At 44.7% G+C, this 23,912-nt stretch overlaps 1 protein-coding gene across 3 annotated transcripts in view; it reads right to left on the reverse strand.

Annotated features, from left to right (window-relative positions):
- Positions 1 to 12,174: 12,174 nt before the first annotated feature.
- Positions 12,175 to 23,912, reverse strand: part of CNKSR3 (CNKSR family member 3) — a 99,228-nt gene continuing 87,490 nt past the window's right edge. For 2 of the 3 annotated variants that reach the window (XM_073337707.2, XM_073337708.2), the window contains 4 exons: positions 18,864 to 18,988; positions 16,207 to 16,415; positions 15,650 to 15,739; positions 12,175 to 13,752 (listed from right to left, as the gene is read on the reverse strand). In XM_073337707.2, coding sequence (XP_073193808.1) covers positions 13,454 to 13,752; positions 15,650 to 15,739; positions 16,207 to 16,415; positions 18,864 to 18,988 — 723 coding nt within the window. In that variant the 3' untranslated portion in view covers positions 12,175 to 13,453. Of the gene's footprint in view, positions 13,753 to 14,955; positions 15,246 to 15,649; positions 15,740 to 16,206; positions 16,416 to 18,863; positions 18,989 to 23,912 lie in introns of all 3 variants that reach the window. The other variant, XR_012158097.1, reaches the window with a different exon arrangement.

Below are 23,912 nucleotides of genomic sequence, written 5' to 3' on the forward strand. Positions count from 1 at the left end.
CCACTACTTCCCATGTGACAGGTGTTCACAATCACCCAATGTTTTGAGTGTGCAAACAAGTCAACTACCCTGTTCTATCTAATCTAACAGTCCTTTATTCCCTCCCTCAAAAAAAGTGAATGTGCTGATGACATGATGGACAAAGTGCAGAGTTCTCATAGTGCAGCTTGCTGTGAGTTTTCTATTTAAAACTGATGCTGCAGTGTAGGCAGTTGAGTTCCGTGAGATTACACGTAAAAGCACTCTACTGCTTTTGTCATATATTTTACAGTTCAAGTCCTGTGCACAGAGCTATATATAAACCACTTTGAATGACCGTCCTTGTTTCATATATTTCAACACCACACAAATCAGAAAATCAGCCAATTGGGAAAGTAATAACTTTCGAACTTGTGTCGGTTTTCTTTCTAGATTTGGCACTAGGTTACTAAAACTGTGGTAGGGAGAATATGGAGATATTTACTCTTCACAGGCTAGAGCAAATCTTGTTCCAAAACGTGTAAATAATTATTTTTGAGAACTCTTCCTACACTTAATGTTTTTAATGAATTCCCTGGCTTTTTAAAGCACTGTAGCACATTATAAAACTCAAAGGCTATGAGAAGAAAAGAGCACATCCATACAATTGCCCAGATCTTTTATTAGTTCTGCACTGGCACAGCAAGTCTGATGCAGGATCAGGGCCAAAAAGAGGAAGGTAAAGTAGAAAGCCTTGTTTATTGTATAGTATCAAATAATCCAGCCAACACTTCACTTCTATATCGGAGTATCTGATGTTGAAGTCATGCTCTGAGACTGTGTAAGCTGTTAGTTATGGAGAAAGTTAGATAAACAAGTACAAAAAAATAATCTAGAAACCATGTGCAATGAGGCTGTTTAGAAGGTGCATTTTGATGACTGATAGGTCCAGGTGTCGTTACCCTACTCAGATAAAAGAGAGGCAGGAGAACTCAAAGAAGACCTAGGATGTAAGTTGAACAGTTCTTAGGAAGGAATCCTAGAAGCAGCAAAACCTAGAAAATAGGTGAGAGCTGAACTTACTGTTGAATTCTTGGTTAAAACCGAAGTCCAGAATTGGGTTTAAATTGGACTCTCTATGCTGTGGATGTGTGTGTAGGACAGTAGAGGAAGACACCTGCTCACCGCATACAACAAAAACCCATCACTTTACAACTTGTACTTGAAAAACAAGTCACTTAAATCATATTCCTGCAAAGAGAAGTCCAGTCACTCCTCCAAATGTAAAGCTGTCGAATTTTTACCATCTGCTTCCTGATTTGGCTGAGTTTTAGGTTTCATGTTGTATTCAATGAACACATAAGTCTACACAGAATATTGTTTTAAAGCAAGTTTTGCTTAGTAAGAGAAAACATCTTGTTAATTTCCTTTAATCTTTGGTTTAAAGAAACCACACATATAAAATTTACCCTGTATGTGTGTCACTGTTGGGCAGCCCATTTCCAAACAGCAGTTTCCAGAACACTTATAAATTTAGTCATCCCAAATCCTAGAAAACCAAAACTGCTTTATAGTTGTCCTGAATATATCATTACAGACTGTCCTCATTCTACCAGTTAATTTATTTCACTTTAACTCTGAAGACTTCTATTGGCCTGGCTATCCCCCTCCACTGCTTTTGATGTAAACAATCCTGCAACTTCAATGTACAATGCACACACACCACGTACTAATGCTAAAAATTCAGTACACCAACCTTTTTTGCAGAATGGAAAATGATTTGTCTAATGTTGCTCCCTCAGAATGTGTTGTTCCACCTCCCAGAATGATATTCCTGGACAGACGTCAGGATATGCTTCTACAGACACAACGTTCTGAAGATTCAGAGCGGGCTGCACTGCGGGGACAGGAGGACAGTGAAGAAATTTGGCAGCATGTGACCTCCAAAAGAAGAAAGGGGAGCGTCCATGTACCAGCAACACAGATACAGGTAAGTAACCATTTTCATGTTCTCTCCACAGGTACTAATGCGGAGGGTGGACTAGATGATACATCTGAGGGAAGGGAACAGAAGGAGAGTCCGCCGATTGGAAGGCATGACATGCACTGTCCTAGGGTTGGGGGTTCCACGACCACCGCTCCCAAGAGAAGGAAGTGGGTGGTGGTGGTCGGGGACTCTCTCCTCAGGGGGACTGAGTCATCTATCTGCCGCCCTGACCGGGAAAACTGAGAAGTCTGCTGCTTGCCAGGAGCTAGGATTCACGATGTGACGGAGAGACTGCCAAGACTCATCAAGCCCTCGGATCGCTACCCCTTCCTGCTTCTCCACGTGGGCACCAATGATACTGCCAAGAATGACCTTGAGCGGATCACTGCGGACGACGTGGCTTTGGGAAGAAGGATAAAGGAGTTTGAGGCGCAAGTGGTGTTCTCGTCCATCCTCCCCGTGGAAGGAAAAGGCCTGGGTAGAGACCGTCAAATTGTAGAAGTCAACGAATGGCTACACAGGTGGTGTCAGAGAGAAGGCTTTGGTTTCTTTGACCATGGGATGGTGATCCAAGAAGGAGGAGTGCTAGGCAGAGACAGGCTCCACCTAACGAAGAGAGGGAAGAGCATCTTCGCAAGCAGGTTGGCTAACCTAGTGAGGACGACTTTAAACTAGGTTCACCGGGGGAAGGAGACCAAAGCCCTGAGGTAAGTGGGGAAGTGGGATACCAGGAGGAAGCACGAGCAGGAGTGCGCAAGAGGGGAGGGCTCCTGCCTCATACTGAGAAAGAGGGGCGATCAGCAAGTTATCTCAAGTGCCTATACACAAATGCAAGAAGCCTGGGAAACAAGCAGGGAGAACTGGAAGTCCTGGCACAGTCAAGGAATTGATGTGATTGGAATAACAGAGATTTAGTGGGATAACTCACATGACTGGAGTACTGTCATGGATGGATATAAACTGTTCAGGAAGGACAGGCAGGGCAGAAAAAGTGGGGGAGTTGCATTGTATGTAAGGGAGCAGTATGACTGCTCAGAGCTTAAGTATGAGACTGCAGAAAAACCTGAGAGTCTCTGGATTAAGTTTAGAAGTGTGAGCAACAAGGGTGATGTCGTGGTGGGAGTCTGTTATAGACCACCGGACCAGGGGGATGAGATGAACGAGGCTTTCTTCTGGCAACTCACGGAAGTTACTAGATCGCAGGCCCTGGTTCTCATGGGCGACTTTAATCATCCTGATATCTGCTGAGTGAGCACTACAGCGGTGCACAGACAATCCAGGAAGTTTTTGGAAAGCATAGGGGACAATTTCCTGGTGCAAGTGCTGGAGGAACCAACTAGGAGCAGAGCTCTTCTTGACCTGCTGCTCACAAACCAGGAAGAATTAGTAGGGGAAGCAAAAGTGGATGGGAACCTGGGAGGCAGTGACCATGAGTTTGTCGAGTTCAGGACCCTGACACAGGGAAGAAAGGAGAGCAGCAGAATACGGACCCTGGACTTCAGAAAAGCAAACTTTGACTCCTGCAGGGAACTGATGAGTAGGATCCCCTGGGGGAATAACATGAGGGGGAAAGGAGTCCAGGAGAGCTGGCTGTATTTTAAAGAATCCTTATTGAGGTTACAGGGACAAACCATCCCGATGTGTAGAAAGAATAGTAGGCAACCAGCTTGGCTTAACAGTGAAATCCTTGCTGATCTTAAACACAAAAAAGAAGCTTACAAGAAGTGGAAGATTGGACAAATGACCAGGGAAGAGTATAAAAATATTGCTCGGGGATGCAGGAGTGAAATCAGGAAGGCCAAATCACACCTTGAGTTGCTGCTAGCAAGAGATGTTAAGAGTAACAAGAAGGGTTTCTTCAAGTATGTTAGCAACAAGAAGAAAGCCAAGGAAAGTGTGGGCCCCTTACTGAATGAGGGAGGCAACCTAGTGACAGAGGATGTGGGAAAAGCTGAAGTACTCAATGCTTTTTTTGCCTCTGTCTTCACGAACAAGGTCAGCTCCCAGACTGCTGCACTGGGCAGCACAGCATGGGGAGGAGGTGACCAGCCCTCTGTGGAGAAAGAAGTGGTTCGGGACTATTTAGAAAAGCTGGATGAGCACAAGTCCATGGGGCTAGATGCGCTACATCCGAGAGTGCTAAAGGAGTTGGCGGATGTGATTGCAGAGCCATTAGCCATTATCTTTGAAAACTCATGGTGATCCGGGGAAGTCCCGGATGACTGGAAAAAGGCTAATGTAGTGCTCATCTTTAAAAAAGGGAAGGAGGAGGATCCTAGGAACTACAGGCCAGTCAGCCTCACCTCAGTCCCTGGAAAAATCATGGAGCGGGTCCTCAAGGAATCAATTCTGAAGCACTTAGAGGAGAGAAAAATGATCAGGAACAGTCAGCAATGATTCACCAAGGGCAAGTCATGCCTGACTAATCTAATTGCCTTCTAGGACGAGATAACTGGCTCTGTGGATCAGGGGAAAGCAGTGGACGTGTTGTTCCTTGACTTTACAAAGCTTTTGACACAGTCTCCCACAGGATTCTTGCCAGCAAGTTAAAGAAGTATGGGCTGGATGAATGGACTATAAGGTGGATAGAAAGTTGGCTAGATTGTCGGGCTCAATGGGTAGTGATCAATGGCTCCATGTCTAGTTGGCAGCCGGTATCAAGTGGAGTGCCCCAAGGGTTGGTCCTCGGGCCGGTTTTGTTCAATATCTTCATAAATGATCTGGAGGATGGTGTGGATTGCACGCTCAGCAAGTTTGCAGATGACACTAAACTGGGAGGAAAGGTAGATATGCTGGAGGGTAGGGATAGGATACAGAGGGACCTAGACAAATTAAGAGGATTGGGCCAAAAGAAATCTGATGAGGTTCAACAAGGACAAGTGCAGAGTCCTTCACTTAGGATGGAAGAATCCCATGCACTGTTACAGACTAGGGACCGAATGGCTCGGCAGCAGTTCTGCAGAAAAGGACCTAGGGGTTACAGTGGACGAGAAGCTGGATATGAGTCAACAGTGTGCCCTTGTTGTCAAGGCCAATGGCATTTTGGGATGTATAAGTAGGGGCATTGCCAGCAGATCGAGGGACTTGATCGTTGCCCTCTATTCGACATTGGTGAGGCCTCATCTGAAGTACTGTATCCAGTTTTGGGCCCCACATGACAAGAAGGATGTGGAAAAATTGGAAAGCGTCCAGCAGAGGGCAACAAAAATGATTAGGGGACTTATGAGGAGAGACTGAGGGAATCGGGATTGTTTAGTCTGCGGAAGAGAAGAGTGAGGGGGGATTTGATAGCTGCTTTCAACTACCTGAAAGGGGGTTCCAAAGAGGATGGATCTAGACTGTTCTCAGTGGTAGCAGATGACAGAACGAGGAGTAATGGTCTCAAGTTGCAGTGGGGGAGGTTTAGGTTGGATAGTAGGAAAAACTTTTTCACTAGGAGGGTGGTGAAACACTGGAATGCGTTACCCATGGAGGTGGTGGAATCTCCTTCCTCAGAAGTTTTTAAGGTCAGGCTTGACAAAGCCCTGGCTGGGATGATTCACTTGGGGATTGGTCCTGCTTTGAGCGGGGGGTTGGACTAGATGACCTCCTGAGGTCCCTTCCAACCCTGATATTCTATGATTCTATATTGCAAACAGATGCAGTGATTCTGCATTGTTGTACCACAGCAGGCTAATAAATACTACCAGCTTCCTGTAAATTTACTATTGCATACACAAAGGTCAACCGTTGCTGTGTTCTTTAGTAAAATTAGTCTAGGTATTGCTCATTAGCGTACACACAGCCTACATACCCAATAGTCAAACCCATGGCAGCCAAGTTTGTACTAACAAGCCATCTTGAACTTGTATGGTTCCCAAGTTTCGTCCAGATCCCAGAAGCTGCAAAGCACCCACAATACTTGCTGCTGTCACTGACGGTTACATGTGCTCAGCACCTCTCAGGTGCAGGCCCTATGACACAAATGTAGGTCAGGAAATATAGTTAAGCTTGCAGCACGTGTGCATGAAACCCAGGAGAAATAAAAACATTCAGAAGTTTCCCCTTCTGAGTCAGAAACAGCTATTTGAATAAGGTGGGTTGTGTCAGAGATAACAGGAAGCTAAGAGAAAAACATTACTCACATAGAGACACATGTACACACCAGATGTGAGGCTCCCTTCTACAGCGGAGAACTAAGAAGGGACAGGAATGTTTTGGATAAGTCACATTTTTAATACTTTTCTATGCTACAAACAATGTTAAAAACAGGTAGAACTTTTAACAAAGGCCGTTATGGTACAGAATAAACACAATCCAGACTCTGCCATAATCTGACCTTCATTGCTGCCAGTTCTTCTCTGATTTTAAATCCTTCTAGCTAAACCAGTAGTTGCACTTGTTCTGTATCGTCTTGCTATCTGCTAAACATCAGCTAATTAATACTGAAGCTTGAGGTGAAGGTAGAGAGCTGTTCAAGTAAGACTTAAGTCTATTCTTCTCCCATATACTTCATTTTCTCATTGCCAGCAAAGGAACATCAGATAGGGAAGTAACCACTATCTGCAGATATACCTTGCTTGTGGCAATGACGACACACTATGCTATCTTCAAGTTCCTGCTCTTTTTATTCTGTGAATTTCTCCGTGAGTTGGTTTTTGGATTTCTCATTCATTTAGTGCTCATGAAAAGTGAGAGGCTTGATATTGGCTTGAAAAAGGATGTAGGGCTTGATTGTCATTTACACTAAGGCCCCTGGTACACCACTCTACCAGTGTCAATAATACAGGCCACCAGTGTGTACATTTCCCCTTCACAGCTCTGACAAGGCTCCTCCACCCCTCAATTATAGCCTGAACCCCCCCGCCATTCTAGTCCTCCTTCAGTACAGGGTTCCAGCTGTATGGCCATTTTTTAGGTATAACAAGGTATTAAGGGCTAAATGCTCCCTGCCTTGGTGTGAGGGAGATCACTTATTCATGAATCATGGGGCAGGAAACACATGGAACGCTCTGAGAGCCAACTGCAGCCTCTCCACATAGAACGTGGGCTCACGGAACTGAGAGATGACCATGGGGCAACATGGCGTGCTTTCCTAGCAAAGCACGGTGGGAGCCAGAAATTAACAATGTTCCTTGCACAGACTTCTGCCCAGCTGCTTCCCCCCACCCTTCCCCAAGGAAGCAAGAGCACAGCTACCACGGGGAGCAAACACCTGGCCATGCTGCTAAAGAGACAGAAGAGCCTTAATCAGAGCGCAAAAAAAAAAAAAAAAAGGAGAGGCATTCAAAGGTTGAGCCTGGTTTTTTCTCTAGATTCTTGGACTGAAGATGTTTTAATAGCTACACCCCTTTCCAGGGTTTTCCTAGCTTCCTCTCTCTCACCCTGCCCACCACCATGATGGGAAGGTTGTTCCCTCTCCTGTAACCCAACCCAGTCTGAAGCTTTGTTCCCCTTGTTCTCCCTATTCATCCTCTTCCCCATGCTGAAGAGGAACAAAATAGCTCTAGGAGAAGACGCTTGCACCCTGAACCCAGGGCTCCAGAGGTAAAAAGTCTGTGCAGAACCCCAGCTCCCAGAAACAGTTTAATGATATACACTAATAATTTAATGTTTTCATTGGATTAGAAACTTTTAGTGGTTGCTTTAATTGTTAATCGTGTTCCTGTGCAGCAAATTCAGATTGGGTCCTCAGGAAGATAACACACTTGCAAAAGGGTAGGCCAGGTGCACCAAAGAGGGCCATGGTGGCAGACTGCCAGGAACTTGAGTGTTGTCTATTTGACAACACTATCAAATATATAAACATACACAGCCATTATATTTGGTGATATTTCTAGATTCTTTGATGTGCTGTGTTCCTTATTAATTGGATTTACCAGCAATGAAAACAATGAGCCAGGGTAGGCTGTTCACAAGGATGTCAGAGAGCAGCAATAGGTTTAGTGTTCTAATATATAGAAAACCAAAAGCAGGGCTGCACGTTAGGTACCTCTGTGCCGGGCAGTTTATGCCTAGAAACAAACCACTGGGCTGGTAAGATGTTAGTGTCTCTTTCCTTCTCCAACATCCTCTGCCAGCCCTACCTCAAAGGAAAACTTCCCAGATGCTCCCATAGAAAGAAAGAGTGTCGCCTCCCCATTTGGCAATCCAGTACTTTTTAATTAAAGTCACCTCCGATCAGGCCTGCAAAATGCCAGCTTCACAAAGAAAGCAATATTACAAAAGGAGCTTGCAATCTGCGCTGAAACAAAGTAAGCAAAGGCTGGGGCTAAGAGACTTATTCCCCCCTGAGAGGAGCGAGCTCAGGCAGCTTGCTCAAACACACATTAAAGCATGGTTGATAGGCACATGCCTTTTGCAGCATCTGGAGCCAGTCCATCGTGCTCTGCTACCAGTGTATGCCTGTTGGTGCTCGCTAACCTTGGCAGACCCGATATGGGGTGATCTATTATTTCACAGCAGTTATGTTTAGGAAGAAGGGATTGCAGACTTGCTCTCAGGAAAGTGGTTTTCTTTGTGGTGGAACTGGCAGAGGCAGCTTCCGCCAACTCAGTTTCTTGCAGAACTGGGGTTTTTTTTATTGCATTCATTCTTTCCCCCCTTGTGCAGCCTTAGTGCTACTAAAAAGGTACAAGGTGGGTGAGGTAGTATCTTTTATTGGACCAACTTCTGTTGGCGAGAGACAAGCTTTCGAGCTACACAGAGCTCATCCTCAGGTCTGCAAAAGGTATTAAGGGCAGGTCTACCCTTAAAACCCTATATTGGCACAGATGCACCACTATAGTGCTTTAATGAAGATGCTCCTATGCCGACAAGAGAGAGCTCTTATGTCAGCCTAGTTAATCCACCACCTAAAGAGGGAGCAGCTGTGTCGATGAGAGAAGCCCTCCCTTTGACATAGCATTCTCTACACCAGGGGTGAGGTGGGTATAACTGTTGCTCAGGGATGTGGATTTTTCACACCCCTTGGGGATGTAGTTATACCGATGTAAGTCTGTGGTGTACACCAAACCTAAAAAAGTGTCTCCGCTAAATACAAGGTTGAACAAATAGTTCAGCATAAGTAGTTAGCATGTTTTAATGGGACCATTCAAGGTAAAGTGGCCCATTAACACCTCTGTGGTCATAGGACAGAAAAAGGGGGGTTAGTGGGTTATAGGTTGTTGTAATATGCCATAAATTCAGTGTCTTTAGTAGGACCATGATATTAGCTGTTAAAAGTATCCGTCTCAGACACAGCTTAGATCAGGGGTAGTCAAAGGGCCAAACCTGGACCGCCAGACACTTTTGAACAAACCCTCAAATCTTTTTATTGGCTTATTACTACTACTGTTGGTTTTTTAAATTATTTTCTCTGGAGCGTGGACCTTGACTATACCTTGACCAAAAAATAATGGACTACCTCTGGTTTAGATGTTGTTGAGCCTCCTCGCACTGCTGTTTTGATTGCATTTCTTGGGTACCATGTACATTATTTGACATTTGAAAATTTGTTGGGGTGGGTTTGGGCGGAGGGGCACGCACTGTGTCTACAATGGCCAGCTAAATTATTAGTGATGGGCAAGCCTCCAGGGTGTGGGGACTTATTATGTACTTTGGGCTAGAAATCTTGCGAGATCAGGCTCTTGTAGTATTTTGGTTTCCAATGGAAGCAGCAATACAAAAAGAGTGACTACTTCTCACAGTAGTTTCCAACCCAGCCAAAAATCAGGAATTGCCAAAGTACAAAAAATATCAACCTGCGCTCCAAAATCACAGTAATTGATGGCAGGACTTTGAAAGAAGCCAGAGATTTCTCCAAGGTGAACTGTAAATCAAAAATAAATTTGCTTGTACCTTTTACTGTTCAATGACGTTCAAGATAGTCGCTCCGAATGTTTCAGAGAATCCTCTCAGGTGGTTGGCTGGGGTAGCGTTTTTCACCTTCCTCTGCAGCATAGGTCCTGCTAGGATTGTCTGGATATATCCCACCTAATCTCATCTCTCTGCCATTGCAGAGGCTTCTGCCATTAGTGGCACTTCAGTCACACCTGTCCTCTGCCTCTCCCGATGACTGAAATGCATTGATCTAATGTCACTGGAGTCAACAAAGGGCATCTGGGTGAAGTTTAGGGTATGTCTACACTGCAATTACACACTCACAGCAAGGTTTGGGCTAAGGGGCTGTTTAATTGCAGTGTCGGCATTTGGCCTCAGGCTGCAGCCCAAGCTCTGGGACTCTTCCACCTTGCAAGATCCTAGAACCCGGGCTCCAGCCCAAGCCTGAACACGCTGCAATTAACAGCCCCTTAGCCTGAGCCCATAAGCCTGAGCCCTGGTCTACACTTGGGGGGGGGAAATCTATCTAAGTACATTGACTTCAGCTACGTGATTCATGTAGTTGAAGTTGACGTACTTAGATCGACTTACCATGGTGTCTTCACCGCGGTGAGTCGACTGCTGCCGCTCCCCTGTTGACTCTGCCTGCGCCTCTCGCGGCGGCGGAGTACAGGAATCAACGGGAGAGTGCTCGGGGATCAATTTATCGCTTCTAGACAAGAAGTAATAAATTGACCCCTGCTGGATCGATCGCTGCCTGCGGATCCAGCGGGCAGTGTAGACATACTCAGTCAGCTGGCAGAAGCCAACTGCAGATTTTTAATTGTAGTGTACACATATACACAATGGCCTGTGATAATACAGGTAGTCAGACTAGATGATCTAATGGTCCCTTCTGGCCTTACATTTCATGATGTTTATGAAAAAAAAATTAAGAGCAAGGGCCATATTTTAAGGTAGTTAGGTGCAGACATATGTAGATGGGGCTAGTGGGATTTTCAGAAATGCCTAGGCACTAAACTCCCATTGAAGTAAAGCGAGGTTAAAATTGAAATAAATGGGAATTAGGGCACCTAGGCACTTGTGAAAACCTATTAAATGTCTATCTGCACCTGCAGACACCTAAATAGCTTTAAAAATCTGTCCCCTAGAATCAGTGTCACAGCACCTCTCAACTGGGGGGAATGAGCAATGCCACTACAGAGGTGAGAGACATCACTCTTGGGTTCCTCCAACAAAGAGAAAGAAGTAAGAGCCTTGCAATATCATTTGTTTTTATTAAAAAGTCTGAAGCTATGTTTTATTTGTAGTAAAGGGCAAGATCAAAAGTTTAGTTTTGCTTTGCAGCCTAACTTTAAAGAAAAGGCAGAGAGGAGGAAGAGGGAATAGCTGGGAGACAGATTTTTAGATTTCTAACATGGTTTGTTGGACAGGTGTGGAAGTGACCAAAGACTGTTGTAATAGTGTTCAAAATATAGGGATGCTAACTGGCCATATCAGATCAGCACAAAAGCTGCAACAGAGTAAACTAAACTTAAGATCCAAACTAGGGTTAAGAACCATTCTCAAGCACAATTTAAAGCCAGTGTAGATTAAGCTGTAATGACTACCGAAGTTTTAAACTACTTTGACTAAATTAGAGCAAGCTTTTCTCACTATTCTTGTTAGACTGAGTGTGGCTTCCAGAGAATCAGACTGGATGAGCTACCACTACTACACCCAGGAGGGGTCAAGTGTTCTCGGGAGGCAAAAAGCAGTACATATCTCTGATTCCACCCATCTGAACACATGTACAACCCTGTTCACAAATGTGTGCTTCTACAGACACCTTTAAGCCTATCAAAGGCAAGCAGAACTTGTATACTATGAATTACACTGAATTTAACAGCAGTTGTTGAATTGGACCACAGTTCAACAGCAGCCAGCCTAGCCTGTGTGCACAGGGCTGGACTATGTTGTAAGTGGCTTCTGACACTCAGCGTTCATTGCCTAGATCTATTTATACCAGAGCAGTTTCTGCACTCGGCTCCGCCCCATCCACGTAGATGGAACTCAGTTGGCCTTGTCTGCACTACCAATTCTGTCATGCTGGAGGAGAGTAGTGCCGTAGTGCCCTCACTATTATAATGTGGTACGGTCATGTCTACGAAGATGGGGCCAAACTGTGTTATAACCGTGTTACAGAATGGGGTTACAGCTCTAGGGACAAATTCCACCCTCGTACAAATCACCATTGAAGTCAGAGTTGCACTAGCTTACCAGAGAGCTGAATTTAACCACCTGGTCTCCAGAGGGCCATAACAGAGTTCCATAACATTTTCGTAACATCAGCTTGGTCACATAGGCAAAACCGTGCTATGTCATAACATAGTCAGGGCAGTGCCCCAACATGCTAAAATCCACAGTACAGACAAAGACTTTAAAAACTGTTAAAGTGTTTTTCTTTTCTTTAATGTAGATGGAACACAGGAGACTGTCATTACTGCAAGATCACCCAGTGCAGCATTTGGCAGTTGATGGAATGGAGAACATGACAGTATTTGTTTTTTGGCACTGGTTAATTAGTGCACAGTGCTGTAGATAGGAATGTACAAACTACATCTGGTTAAGAATAAAAAAAATATACAGCTATATTTAACACTTAAATTAAACACTTTTTTGCATACTAACAACCTCTTGTACATTCAGTTTTAAACAAAGATTCTTTAATAACCATAATTTTACAAGCTTTTTCCCCCTTCCCAAAAACCAGATGCTGCTTGAGACTTTTAAAGGTGAAAAACTGGAGCTACATTTAAAAATAGCCAGGTGTCTTACTACTGTAATGTATCACAGCATATTTTTCTTTCTGAAAACACAGATCTATCCATTCAAAAACTGAACCACTGTAGAGGTTCCATAAAACCAGCAGGGTTTGTTTTTATATGGATACTTTGGTTAACAGCAAATCATTCTTAAACAATGAAGGAAAAAAATCATTTCTTTTACCACCTCTAGAGATGCACTTCCTTGGCATGTTGTAGCAATCCACATCTTTATGGATGAGCACTGCAGCAAGTCAGAGAACACTAGTTTGCCTGTACTGAGATCTCAATAACTGGATTATAAACCAGGTTTAATATATTCCTAACACAGTTCTCTGGTTATCACAGAGAAGAAGCTACCTTTATTCCTTACAAAGTTAAAGCTGCAGCAGTACTTGCCACAACCCCACATTATTATACAAAATAGATGTTTCCCCTCTTGCCTTTCTGGTCAGGAGAACAGCTCTGGATTTTCACTGAACCCTACGTTTTCAGCAACCCAGTAGGTTGCGCAGCATCAGAGCATTTTAGCAAATGAAGTGCCACTGGACCTCATTGTAATGCAACGATTGCTTCTGCACAGGTCATACGGATTTCAGATCAGATGTGACCTCTGATTCACTGGAGCCTTACTTGTTTCCAGAGGAATGAATTCCCTCAACTTTGGGGCAGGAAAAAGAAACTAGACCTTTATCCCACTTCCATCTCACGTTATCCAATCCTCTCTGTTCCAGTACATTAGAGCCATCAAAAATCACACTCAAAAAAGGGGAGGTGTGTACAACTCTCCAGGAATAGATCAACACATCAGTCACTATGTAATACTGTAGCTGAAAAGCAAGAAGTCTGACTGAGAAACAAAGGCACTTGGTAACAGAAGATGAGAACACATTCCATTAAACAATCAGTGAGTCAACAGTTTAAGTCTTGTGATCCAACTGACCAGTAGTGAAGGCTCTGTGGAGGAAGATTTTGTGGGTGATGTAACAGAGAGTTTTTTAGCTCCTTCCTCCTGGAAAGGGATGGTTGCACTGTTATGAAGATCTGTATTCACAAAGCACCTGCTGCCTCTAATGTAGTCTGCGCCCCTCACTAACTGCCTGTCAGCCACTGGCCTTGCAAAATGCTGCTGCGAGGAGGAACTTTCTTCAATGATTGGGGGTATCCTCTCATTACTGAAGTACCTGCAGAGGACATCTTCACCTGCAGTAAAAAAGAAGGTGGAAATCTTTGTAGTTTTTGCCTCTACAATTCATTATTAAGTAACCATCTTGCTTTTTTATACCTATTGAGAGGATCTCAAGGCATGATACAAATACCAATTAAGGCACAAAAAGCGTGCTTATGAGGTGAATAATTATTATTTGCATTTTACAGATGGGTAAATTGCGGTCCATGGAGGTTTCAAGTGACTTTCCCATGTTTAGACCATGAAGTCAGTGACAGAACCTAGGAGTGCTGGCATCCAACCACCTGCCCTATCTGCGCACACTTAGCCAATAAAAGTGTGGCAAGGTTATTCAATACCCAAAACAAAATAAAATTGATAAGCACGGAACAGTGTTTGGAGGTTAATTGGAAGACTCAAACACGGCAAACCTGCTGTAAAGCAACATTTCACATGAGTGAAAACCATGATGATGCATGTTCGGTGACTGAAAACATTGTTTTCATACTGTTGAATGACAAGTTGAACATACATCTACTCCTGACTCGCTGTAACCCTCTTAAAGCCACAATATTCTGTCTGGACACTGGAAATCAAGTATTTTGAAAATATAAATTTAAGCTCTTTATTTCTGATTGCACATTTATATTGTACTAACAGTTCAGGTACACTTAAAAACCTCCTAAAATCTAAACAAAAAGCAGCCCTGCCACCTGCTGATCATTCTGTTGGATTGGCTAATTAGTCAGTTTTCAGCATTTTGCAAACCTCAAAGGAGCTTCTCTATATTGCAATGACCTTTCTTGGAAATGCACATAGTCTTCTGTAACTGACTTCAAGAACACGTAACAATAGTCATCCTGTCTGCTTTCCTATTCTGCACAGGTTCTTATACAACCCCATCACTACAGTACCTGAACTTCAGAGAAACAATATGAACCAGAAAGCTAGTATCCAACTCCATCATACTAAGTTTCTCTGCCATTCTGTGCATGCTGCTTTAGGATCCCTCACCTCCTAATTGACCTCCCAATTGCCAAGCAGGTCAAGTGCTCATGCATAATCGCTAATCAGTTTTGCCAGCATGAGTACATGTTAAAAGAAATTTGATTTTCTCCTGGCTTCATTTAAAAAAAAAAAAATTGTTCAAATGGGACCATGTCCCATTAGCAACAAAAAACCTGGGTCCAAAATTTTAGAAGAGTCCTGATGACCCAATTTTGTTTTGGATTTCTTACCTTGACGTTTGCTGAAGCTTGAATTGGCACTTCTGGAGGAAGTGCTTCTTGTCTGTCTGACAATGATGCTTATCTCACGAGAGAGAGTGCATTGTCTATAGCATTCCTGGTTTTCTCTCCTTTTCCTTTCGCCTGGTCTCCTCTCCCTGCAATCACTTGGCTAAATCGTGCCTCTCATCCCAACCACTTTCTAAGAGCGTCAAGCTTCTAGTGCTGGACACTAGCAATAGTTGTAGTGGGGATAATTCCTGGAAAGCTCTGCTTCTAGCTTGCTTCAAAACCAGCCCCTACTACAGATTGAACAAACATAAAAGCTCTGATCAAGAAACAGCTTAGTCCTCAACATTCACGGGACAGATGTGGGAGGGACGCGAAGGGTATGTGGGAAATGGAACAGCCGTTAGTAGAAAGCAGAAACATATACAAGTACAGATCTGCCCTAATCAGTCCAACCCATCTCAGATGCTTAAGTCAACTGCAAGACAGAACAACAAAGGTTTTGGTCTCAATGCAAACTAAGCCTGAGTCGTCCAACCACTGCCTCGTGTTATTAATACTTAAAGCATAAAACAGTGACATCAGCGCTGAACATCTGATCTGCAAACAGCAATCCTTTATTCCTAAATTTAAGATTTTATTCCTCCCAATTCATCTCCTGATTGAAGGAAGTTTTTGTTTGTTTTAATAGTCTTGCCTTTTCTTCCTTGTGCTCGGGGCCTCAAGAAAGGATCTGCAGCTCCCAGCCAGCTCCCATCTGCAGGCATTGACAGAGGACGAGGTTTTCCTAAGGGCAACATGGAGAAGGTTATAAGAGGAATGTACTGTTAAGCTTAGGAGAACATTATCTCATCTCCATTTATCTCATCACAGTGTTGTGGGAACAAATTATTTCAAGATAATTTTTGCTTTTAAAACAAGGAAGCATTATGAGGAGATCTGACAGCCACACAAAATGCTTATCTCCAACTCTACTATAACTGACCACCAAAAGTTACAACCGATGCACAAACGGTAAACCAAAATCTGATCTCATCCAGCTGGGCTTTGATGCCAGTCATTAAAGTAATGAACAACAGGGTTTAATTTTTAGTGAAATGAATAAGTGGATTCAAACTTAGAATTCTGTTGTTTATGTTTTCCTCAGATTACCTTTAAAATTCAGCGAGCAGTTCTCATACTCTCACAAAAAATCCACACCCACCCAAGCATTTAAATCTTGAATAGCAACAATAAAAAGAGGCATGAACTCACCATAAGACTGTGTTTTTTCTCTCATCTTTGTTGGCAGTATATTTGCTTCCATGGGATATCCAGGCAACTGATCAGAATCCGCAATAGTAAACCTTCGCCTTCGGCTTTCCTGATCGAGGAAAGAATTAGGAGACTCTGCGCCCTTGGAGCCAGGTAATGGCTGCTTAGGTTTATTACCTCCTCCATAAACGAGACACTCCTTCTGATCCCTGAAAGGACATTTGCCTCAATTAGCAATGTGAAAGGTATTTTATACTGCAGTCATGAGCCCAGAATGAGCATTCTAGCTCAGAGGTGGGCAAACTACGGCCCGCATGCCACATCTGGCCCGAGGGACCATCCTGCCCAGCCCCTGAGCTCCTGGCCGGGGAGGCTAGTCCCCGGCCCCTCCGCCAGTGTCCCCCCTCCCCCGCAGCCTGAGCGTGCTGCGCCACGCCGCCAGCACAGCAGTGTGGCTGGCTCCGGCATGGTAAGGGGGCGGGGAGTCCCAGGGCGGCAGTCAGGGGCCAGGGAGCGGCGGGGTTGGATAGGCATAGGAGTCCCGGGGGCCTCTCAGGGGTGTAGATAGGGGTTGGGGCAGTCAGGGGACAGGGAGAAGGGGGGGGTTGGAAAGTGGTTGGGGTCCCGGGGGGCAGTCAGGGGGCAAGGGTCCCAGGAGGGGGCAGTCAGGGGACAAGGAGCGGGGGCTTGGATGGGTCAGGGATTCTGAGGGGGGCAGTCAGGGCGTGGGATGTGGGAGGGGGCAGATAGGGGGTGGGGGCCAGGCTGTTTGGGGAAGCACAGCCTTCCCTACCTGGCCCTCCATATAGTTTTGCAACCCCGATGTGGCCCTCGGGGTTGCAAAGTACTTTGGATACTGTGGTTCTCTAGTGAATGCATTAAAAATTCTTTGAAGGGAAAAGTGCTGGTTAAAATAATGATGTTCTTAATTTTTTTTCAGTTTTGGGTGCATATCCCTATTTGGGAGGTTTGGCATTTCAGTCATTACAAATGATATTAGCCAATGGGAGTATATCACCTTCCCTGCCCACTTACCAAAGTATGATTCTCTTAGAGTTTTTAATTATAAAAAAAAAAAATACTCCAATTAGATTTTCACATGTTCTAGGGTGGTTTCTGCATGAACTTCCCTTCCTAGAGTGACCATATGTTCATGAAAACCAGAAGCATCTGTTTAATTCTAAAAAAACACACACATACCACCCCACAACCGTGATCTGACCCACTTTTTACACCCACTATAATATGATTATTTGAAGGAGCTGGCAACCAGCATGAGACGGACAGCAGGCTCTGAGTATATATGCACCTTAGGGCCCCCCCCATCCTCACTCATATAATTCCAGGCCTATCCAGGCCTCTACGGGGCCCAAGAGACACATGTACAGTCATATCTATGGGAATTCAGATCAGAGCCACACAGAACTGAAGCGAGTGTCTAGCCTGCAGAGAGCTCAGCTATGTAACCACCATATGCAAGAGGCAACTGAGACAGGCTGGGCAAATGCCCATGGTTCTCTTCACACTAAGGGTGGGAGGAGAGAAATGACAACAGGATACAAAATATAAAAGGAAGTGGGCACCCTCTCTCCTGCTTCCAGATGCCAAAAGCTTCCCACGTTTACTTCCTTAAGGGAACAAAACCAACATACAACTATCTACTGCCTTTCCCTGCCCCGTCCAGGAGGGGTGTCCAAGTTTTATAAACCCCCACCCCCTAATTCCAACTCTATCCCTACACACACTTATTCAAGATGCACACAGTTGGGCTTAGATTTGCTATTCTGGTCCTAAAAAACCTTAAAAGGGCTTTTTAAAAGCACTGCAGAGCCTCATAGTAAAAACTGTTTAAAAATGCTAGTCAAAGCATATCTAGTCTGACAAATTTTAGCACTGAAGACCAATGTTTTAAAAACCTGAGTATCTCAGTTAGGTTGCTAAATACATATTTATTTACATTTATGTTTCGTATTTATGGACAAGTCACCTGACTTTCAGAAGTGCTGAGCACCCAGCACCTTCTCAGGAGTATTACCATGGGAGGGGAGACTAGGTAGGTCAGATCACCAATGATTTGGGAACAGCCTAAAGCTAGCATGATCTCAACCACCTGATATCTCTCTCTCTCTCTGTCTCCCCTCATGTGACTAAGTCTGAATTTTATTATGGATTGAGATCCTCAAAGACAAAAATACAGCCTGCCAACTGATTCTTTTACTCTGCCTAGAGTACTCCTGAGTTTTAGGGTTCTTTGGGTCTAACAAATTTAAAACCGGTTGTGTTCAATCATAAAATTCTTCCAAGTAGTTATTGAAGCTGATCAGAACAGAACATCGGAAAAAAGTATGTCATGAAAAGGATTAAGTATGGCTATTTTTGCTACTCAGTGGTTTTTCACATGCCAGAATAACACCCATTAAAGTTTTTTGGGCAACTCTGCTCTATGTAGCACACAGTGATTTTCTAAAACTGTACACAATTGTTTTCTCCAACAATAAGAAGTACTTAGTGGCTTATGCATTTACTAAGCCCAGAGAAAATCTGCAAGATCTGCAATTTCCTCAAGATAATTTGCACTGAGTTTTGCAGGCAAGCCAGCATAGAGAAGTCTGATAAAAAGGAACTTTTTGTTCAGTAGTGCATGCTTATCTGCATACCGAGGAGAATATGGAACAGCTGGTGGTGGGGGTATATAGAGGTCCAGGATGGCTGGCTTCTCTTTCTTCATCGAGGTATCCATGGTGCTTTCTGGTGACTGAGTTGTAGTTGGTGGAGGACTGGTCTGAAATTAAAGCAATATAATACCTGTAAGATATTTTTGAAATTATCTTCTCCAGCATCTCCTACCACCCACCAGAAGAAGCCAACCCTATAATCAGAGAGTTACCATATTTTACACTGTGGAACTCACTGTCGAAATAGACTATTCAATGTGTATATGAGACTACAGAAGTTATTGCTGATGTAGGGACAGTGATGGATGTCTTCAGTATGCTGAAGAAATATAATGTCATTCAACCCATTTGCATGGTTGAACAATTTACTTTATGTCTAAAGGGCATGGATGAGTACAAGATATCAGACAATGTAGGTAACACTGTTAGGGTAGAGGAAGAAAAGCATGGAATATTTTTGCCCCACTATTTGGAAGGTTTGCCCTGCCACCTCTTACTCAGTTTTACAACCTCCTAGTGCAGCAGAGGTTATAAGGAATGTTTTAATCTTTCCTTAGCAAGGAGATTGTATCCTTTATTTTCGATGAAGATCTTTCCACAGCTGTCCATTATTTTGTCACCTTGTGGGTAGATCACTAGTATCCAGTTTACATAAAGCTACACCTTGAAACCCATTTGGAAGTTGCTCGTGCACCAAGCGCTTGCTCATTTATCAGGTTGTATTTTCCAAAGGGATAAATATAAAAGCTGCACCAGTTGATTTCTCTGAAGTTTCAGATTGATCTAGAAAGCCAACAAATGGTTTGATCTCTGACTACCACAGAGATCACCTCTCCTTCTTCGTGATACCACAGCAAGAAAAGGTTACTTACTGTAACTGAGTTTCTGAGATGTGATGCAAACATCTATTCCATGTAGGTGAGTGCGCACCCAGCATGCTGGAGACAGACACTCTTGCCTAGCAGTACCCATAAAGGGGTGGGACTTGAGCCTCATGACTGTGGCCCCAAGCCTGGTTCTGTGAGGCAGCACCACCCCAACCCCCCTCAGTTCCTTCATACTGAAAGCCCATGAGGAGATGCAGGTGCAGATTGGACAGAGGGAGGGTTGTGGAATATATATCTGCATCATGAAAAATCAGTTACCATAAGTAACAGTTTCTTCTTCTTCTTCGAGTAGATGCCAACATGTAATCTACATAGGCGGCTCACAAGCAGTACCCCAATCTGGAGGCGGGCTTGAAGTCTACTGAAATAGGGATCGCAGGACTGCCCTTCTGAGGTGTGCATCTGCTCCGGAAGATGTGACAATAGCATAATGGTCTGTAAACATACCTATGAGTGACCACTAGGCTGCCCTACAAGTGTCCAGTCTGGAAAATGGTCACTGAGGAAGGCTATCGATGTCACTTGCGCTCTCGTGGAGAGAGCCCGTATCTGCTGACGAAGCAAAGCCGATGCCACCTCAGACAGTCTTGATACAGGATATTATCAATCTAGAGATGGTCTGTGCAGAACTATTTTCCCCTTCATGAGGTGCGCATATGACATAAAATGGTTTAGTCCTGTCTAGATAAAAGGCTAGACATCACCTGATGTCCAGACTATGGAGGCGCTGTTCCTCGGGGGAAGAGTGCAGTTTAGGGAAAAAACACAGGTAAATACCATCGGCTGATTTAGATGAAAGAGACCATCCTAGATAAAAAAACTTTGGGTGTGGTCACAACGTTACCTTGCCCTTCAAGAACTGAGCATAAGGCAACTCCGCTATTAGGGCCTGCGACTCTCACATCCTTCTTGCCGAAGCAAAGGCTAACAGGAACACAGTTTTCTGAGGCAGGAGGGGAAGTGGGTAGGGAATGAACCATGTTTAGGTCCAACAAGGGAATTGGCTCTTGGACCAAAGGACGCAGGTGGAGAAGCCCCTTCAGAAATCTCATTACCATGGCATTAGAAGAAAAAAAAATTCCCTTGAACAGGGGGGATGAAACACTGATATTGCTGCCAAATGCATTCTCAGTGAACTGAGCACAGGGACGATTTCTGAAGATGTAACGGGTACTCTAAGAAGTCCAGGATGAAAGCCCCTATTGTTTGAGTTCTATGAGCCAAGGACCACACCAAGAACCTCTTCCATTTCACTAAGTAGGCCGTCCGAGTGCAGGACTTCCTCCTACTTTTGAGTAGATTTGTTGGACAGCCTCCGAACACTGCTCTTCCTCTTCATTCATCCATGCCACAGCCATTGCACAATATGCAGGAAGCTGATCACAGGATGCAGGGTCCAGCTGTGGTTCTGAGTGACAAGGGTCAGGATGGAGACAGTGTGGAAGTTGAACAACAGAGCAAGGAGATCTGAGAACCAGCACTGTCTCAGCTGTGCTGGAGCAATAAAGATGAACTTGGCCCAGTCCACCTTAAGCTGGAGGATGGACCTGAGGAATGATCAGAATAGGTGTAATGGTGTACAGAAGAGTTGACCACCAGCTGCAGTGGAAGATATTTGTGAGAGTGCCTCTGCTGAGGCCCCGTCAAGAGCAGAAAACTAGTCACTTTCTGTTTTCCCTTCTCACAAACAGGTAGATCGCGGGGATGCCCCATGTTGCAAAGATGACCTGGAAGACACTCTCCTTCAGAGACCACTCATGACTTAGGGAAAAAACTCTGCTGAGGTGGTCCACAAGACAACAACTTTGCACCCCCAACAAGTGGGCTGCTACCGTAGTGATGTCTTCAATACAAAATTGTCACAAATTGATCCCTAGAGAAAGAGTAACACGGAATGCACTTCCCCTTGTTTGTTCACATATTACATCGCGATGGTTTCGTCGGTGAGTATGTGAACCACTGAGTTTCTGATGTGGTTCTGGAAGTCGCAACATGTATTGTAGATGGCCCAAAAGTTCCAACATGTTATGGAGTGAGGCTTCCTATCCTGACCACAGACCCTGCACCCTCAATGAGTCCAGATGTCCATCCCTTCCTCCCCACATCCAGAAGGGAACCACTGACTTGGTTGGCAATGGCCGAGTGAAGGAGACTCCTTAGCACACATGGTGTGGGGACACCCACCAGCACAAGGAATCTAGGACTACTGAAAGACAGCGAACCAACCTATCCAGGATATGCAAAGCAGGGCAATAAACCATCCTGAGCCACATCTGAAGAGGGCGAAGGCACAGCCTGACAAACTGGACCACTTGCATGCAAGCGGACACATGACCCAACAGGCTCAGACACAAGCAGACTGTCATGGAGGGCTGAGGCTTTAGACTGAGTCAGAGCCATTGAAATGCTTGGAAGCAGTTGGCTGGCAGGAACACCCTCGACCTCATAAAATCTAACTTGATTTCTTGAGTAGAACCAAGGTTGACTTTGTGGTGTTTAAAATGAGTCCCAGACGGTCAAGCAAACACTATGTGGTGTCGATGTGGGCTAGAACCTCCTCTCTGGAGTCACCCATCAGTAACCAGTCATCGAGGTACAGGAAATTGAGGATTCCCTTTCTCCTGAGATATGCCATGATCACCACCATGCATTTGGTGAAGACTCGAGGGGAAGAAGAGACCCCAAACGGGAAAACCATATACAGAAAGTAACATTCTCCTACCACAAAACAGAGAAACCTCCTGTGGCTCCATAGAATTACCACATGAACATAAGCATCCTGAAGATCCAAAGCAGCGTACCAGTTGTTCTGAGACAGTATGGGAAGGATAGCCAATAGAATGGCCATGTGGAATCTCATGTACTTGATTAATTTGTTGAGGCCGCGAAGGTCAAAAATAGGTCTCTCATCCTGCTCTTCAGTTTCAGCATCAGGAAATACTGGGAGAAAGAGCTGTGGCCCAGCGTTCCTGCAGAACTTCCTCTATTGCTCCTAATGTCAACAGAGAGCTGACCTACTTGATGAGCAATGTCTTGTGAGAGGGGTCCCTGAAGAGGGATGGAGGGTTTGGGGATGAAGGTGGGGGTGGAAAGAGAGCAAGGAGAGGAACAGGATTGTAGCCCGATCTGACCATGTCTAGGACCCTGCTGTCGGAGGTAATTGAGTCCCAAGAGAGGGCAGAGTAATGACTGGGCCATTGCTCTGGACTAAGGAGTCAAAATAGGTGCTTAGCCAGCACCAAGGGAGTGTGTGTGGACTGTCCAAAGCCTGAGACCAACTGCTTCCTCTGCGTCCCACTGTTTCAGAGGGAAAGGTTGCAAAAAGGATTGCTGCAGGCGATAATGTTGTTGCTGCTGCACCCTATAGTGGTGTTTTTGTGCAAACAGCATGTAAACTCCTAAGGACCGCAAGGTACCCCTGGAAACCTTAAAGGGGTGTAGAGTGTCATTGTCTTATCCAAGAACAAAACAAGACTTGGCTGTCAAAAAGCAAGTCCTCGATGGTCTGCTGGACTTCCAAACCAATCCCAGAGTTCTGCAACCAGGAAGCCCATCTCATAGTTACTGCCGAGGCCATGACCAGGTGTCCATAATGTCAAAGGCAGACTGCAAAGACATTTTGGCCACCAAGCAGCCTTCCACAACAAACGCACGAACTTCTTCATGCAAGACATTGGGCAACTGGTCTTTGACTTTAGATATGGCTGTTCAACTGAGGAATCATACTTGGACATCAAAGCTTGTTGATTAGCTATCCTCATCTGTAGGGATGAGGAGGTATAGATCTTACTGCCCAAAAGATCCAACCGCTCCGAGTCTCTGTCATTGAGTGTTGTGACAAAGTTCCTGCTCTACCTTGGTGGGTCTTGCGCTTACTGGCAGATTTGCTCGCCTTGGAGCTTCACAGCACTCCCTCAGCTTGGCCGTTTTTCTGAACCCACAGTCCAGGTCAAGTCCTCCTATGTCTGACCAGGAGTTGGGAGGTTTGGGTGGAACCTGGGCCCGCCCTCTACTCTGGGTTCCAGCCCAGGGCCCTGTGGAATGCAGCTGTCTAGAGTGCCTCCTGGAACAGCTGTGTGACTGCTACAACTCCCTGGGCTACTTCCCCATAGCCTCCTCCCAACACCTTCTTTATCCTCACCAT

The sequence above is a fragment of the Lepidochelys kempii genome, chromosome 3, assembly GCF_965140285.1.
Source record: "Lepidochelys kempii isolate rLepKem1 chromosome 3, rLepKem1.hap1, whole genome shotgun sequence".
Lineage (NCBI taxonomy): Eukaryota > Metazoa > Chordata > Testudines > Cheloniidae > Lepidochelys > Lepidochelys kempii.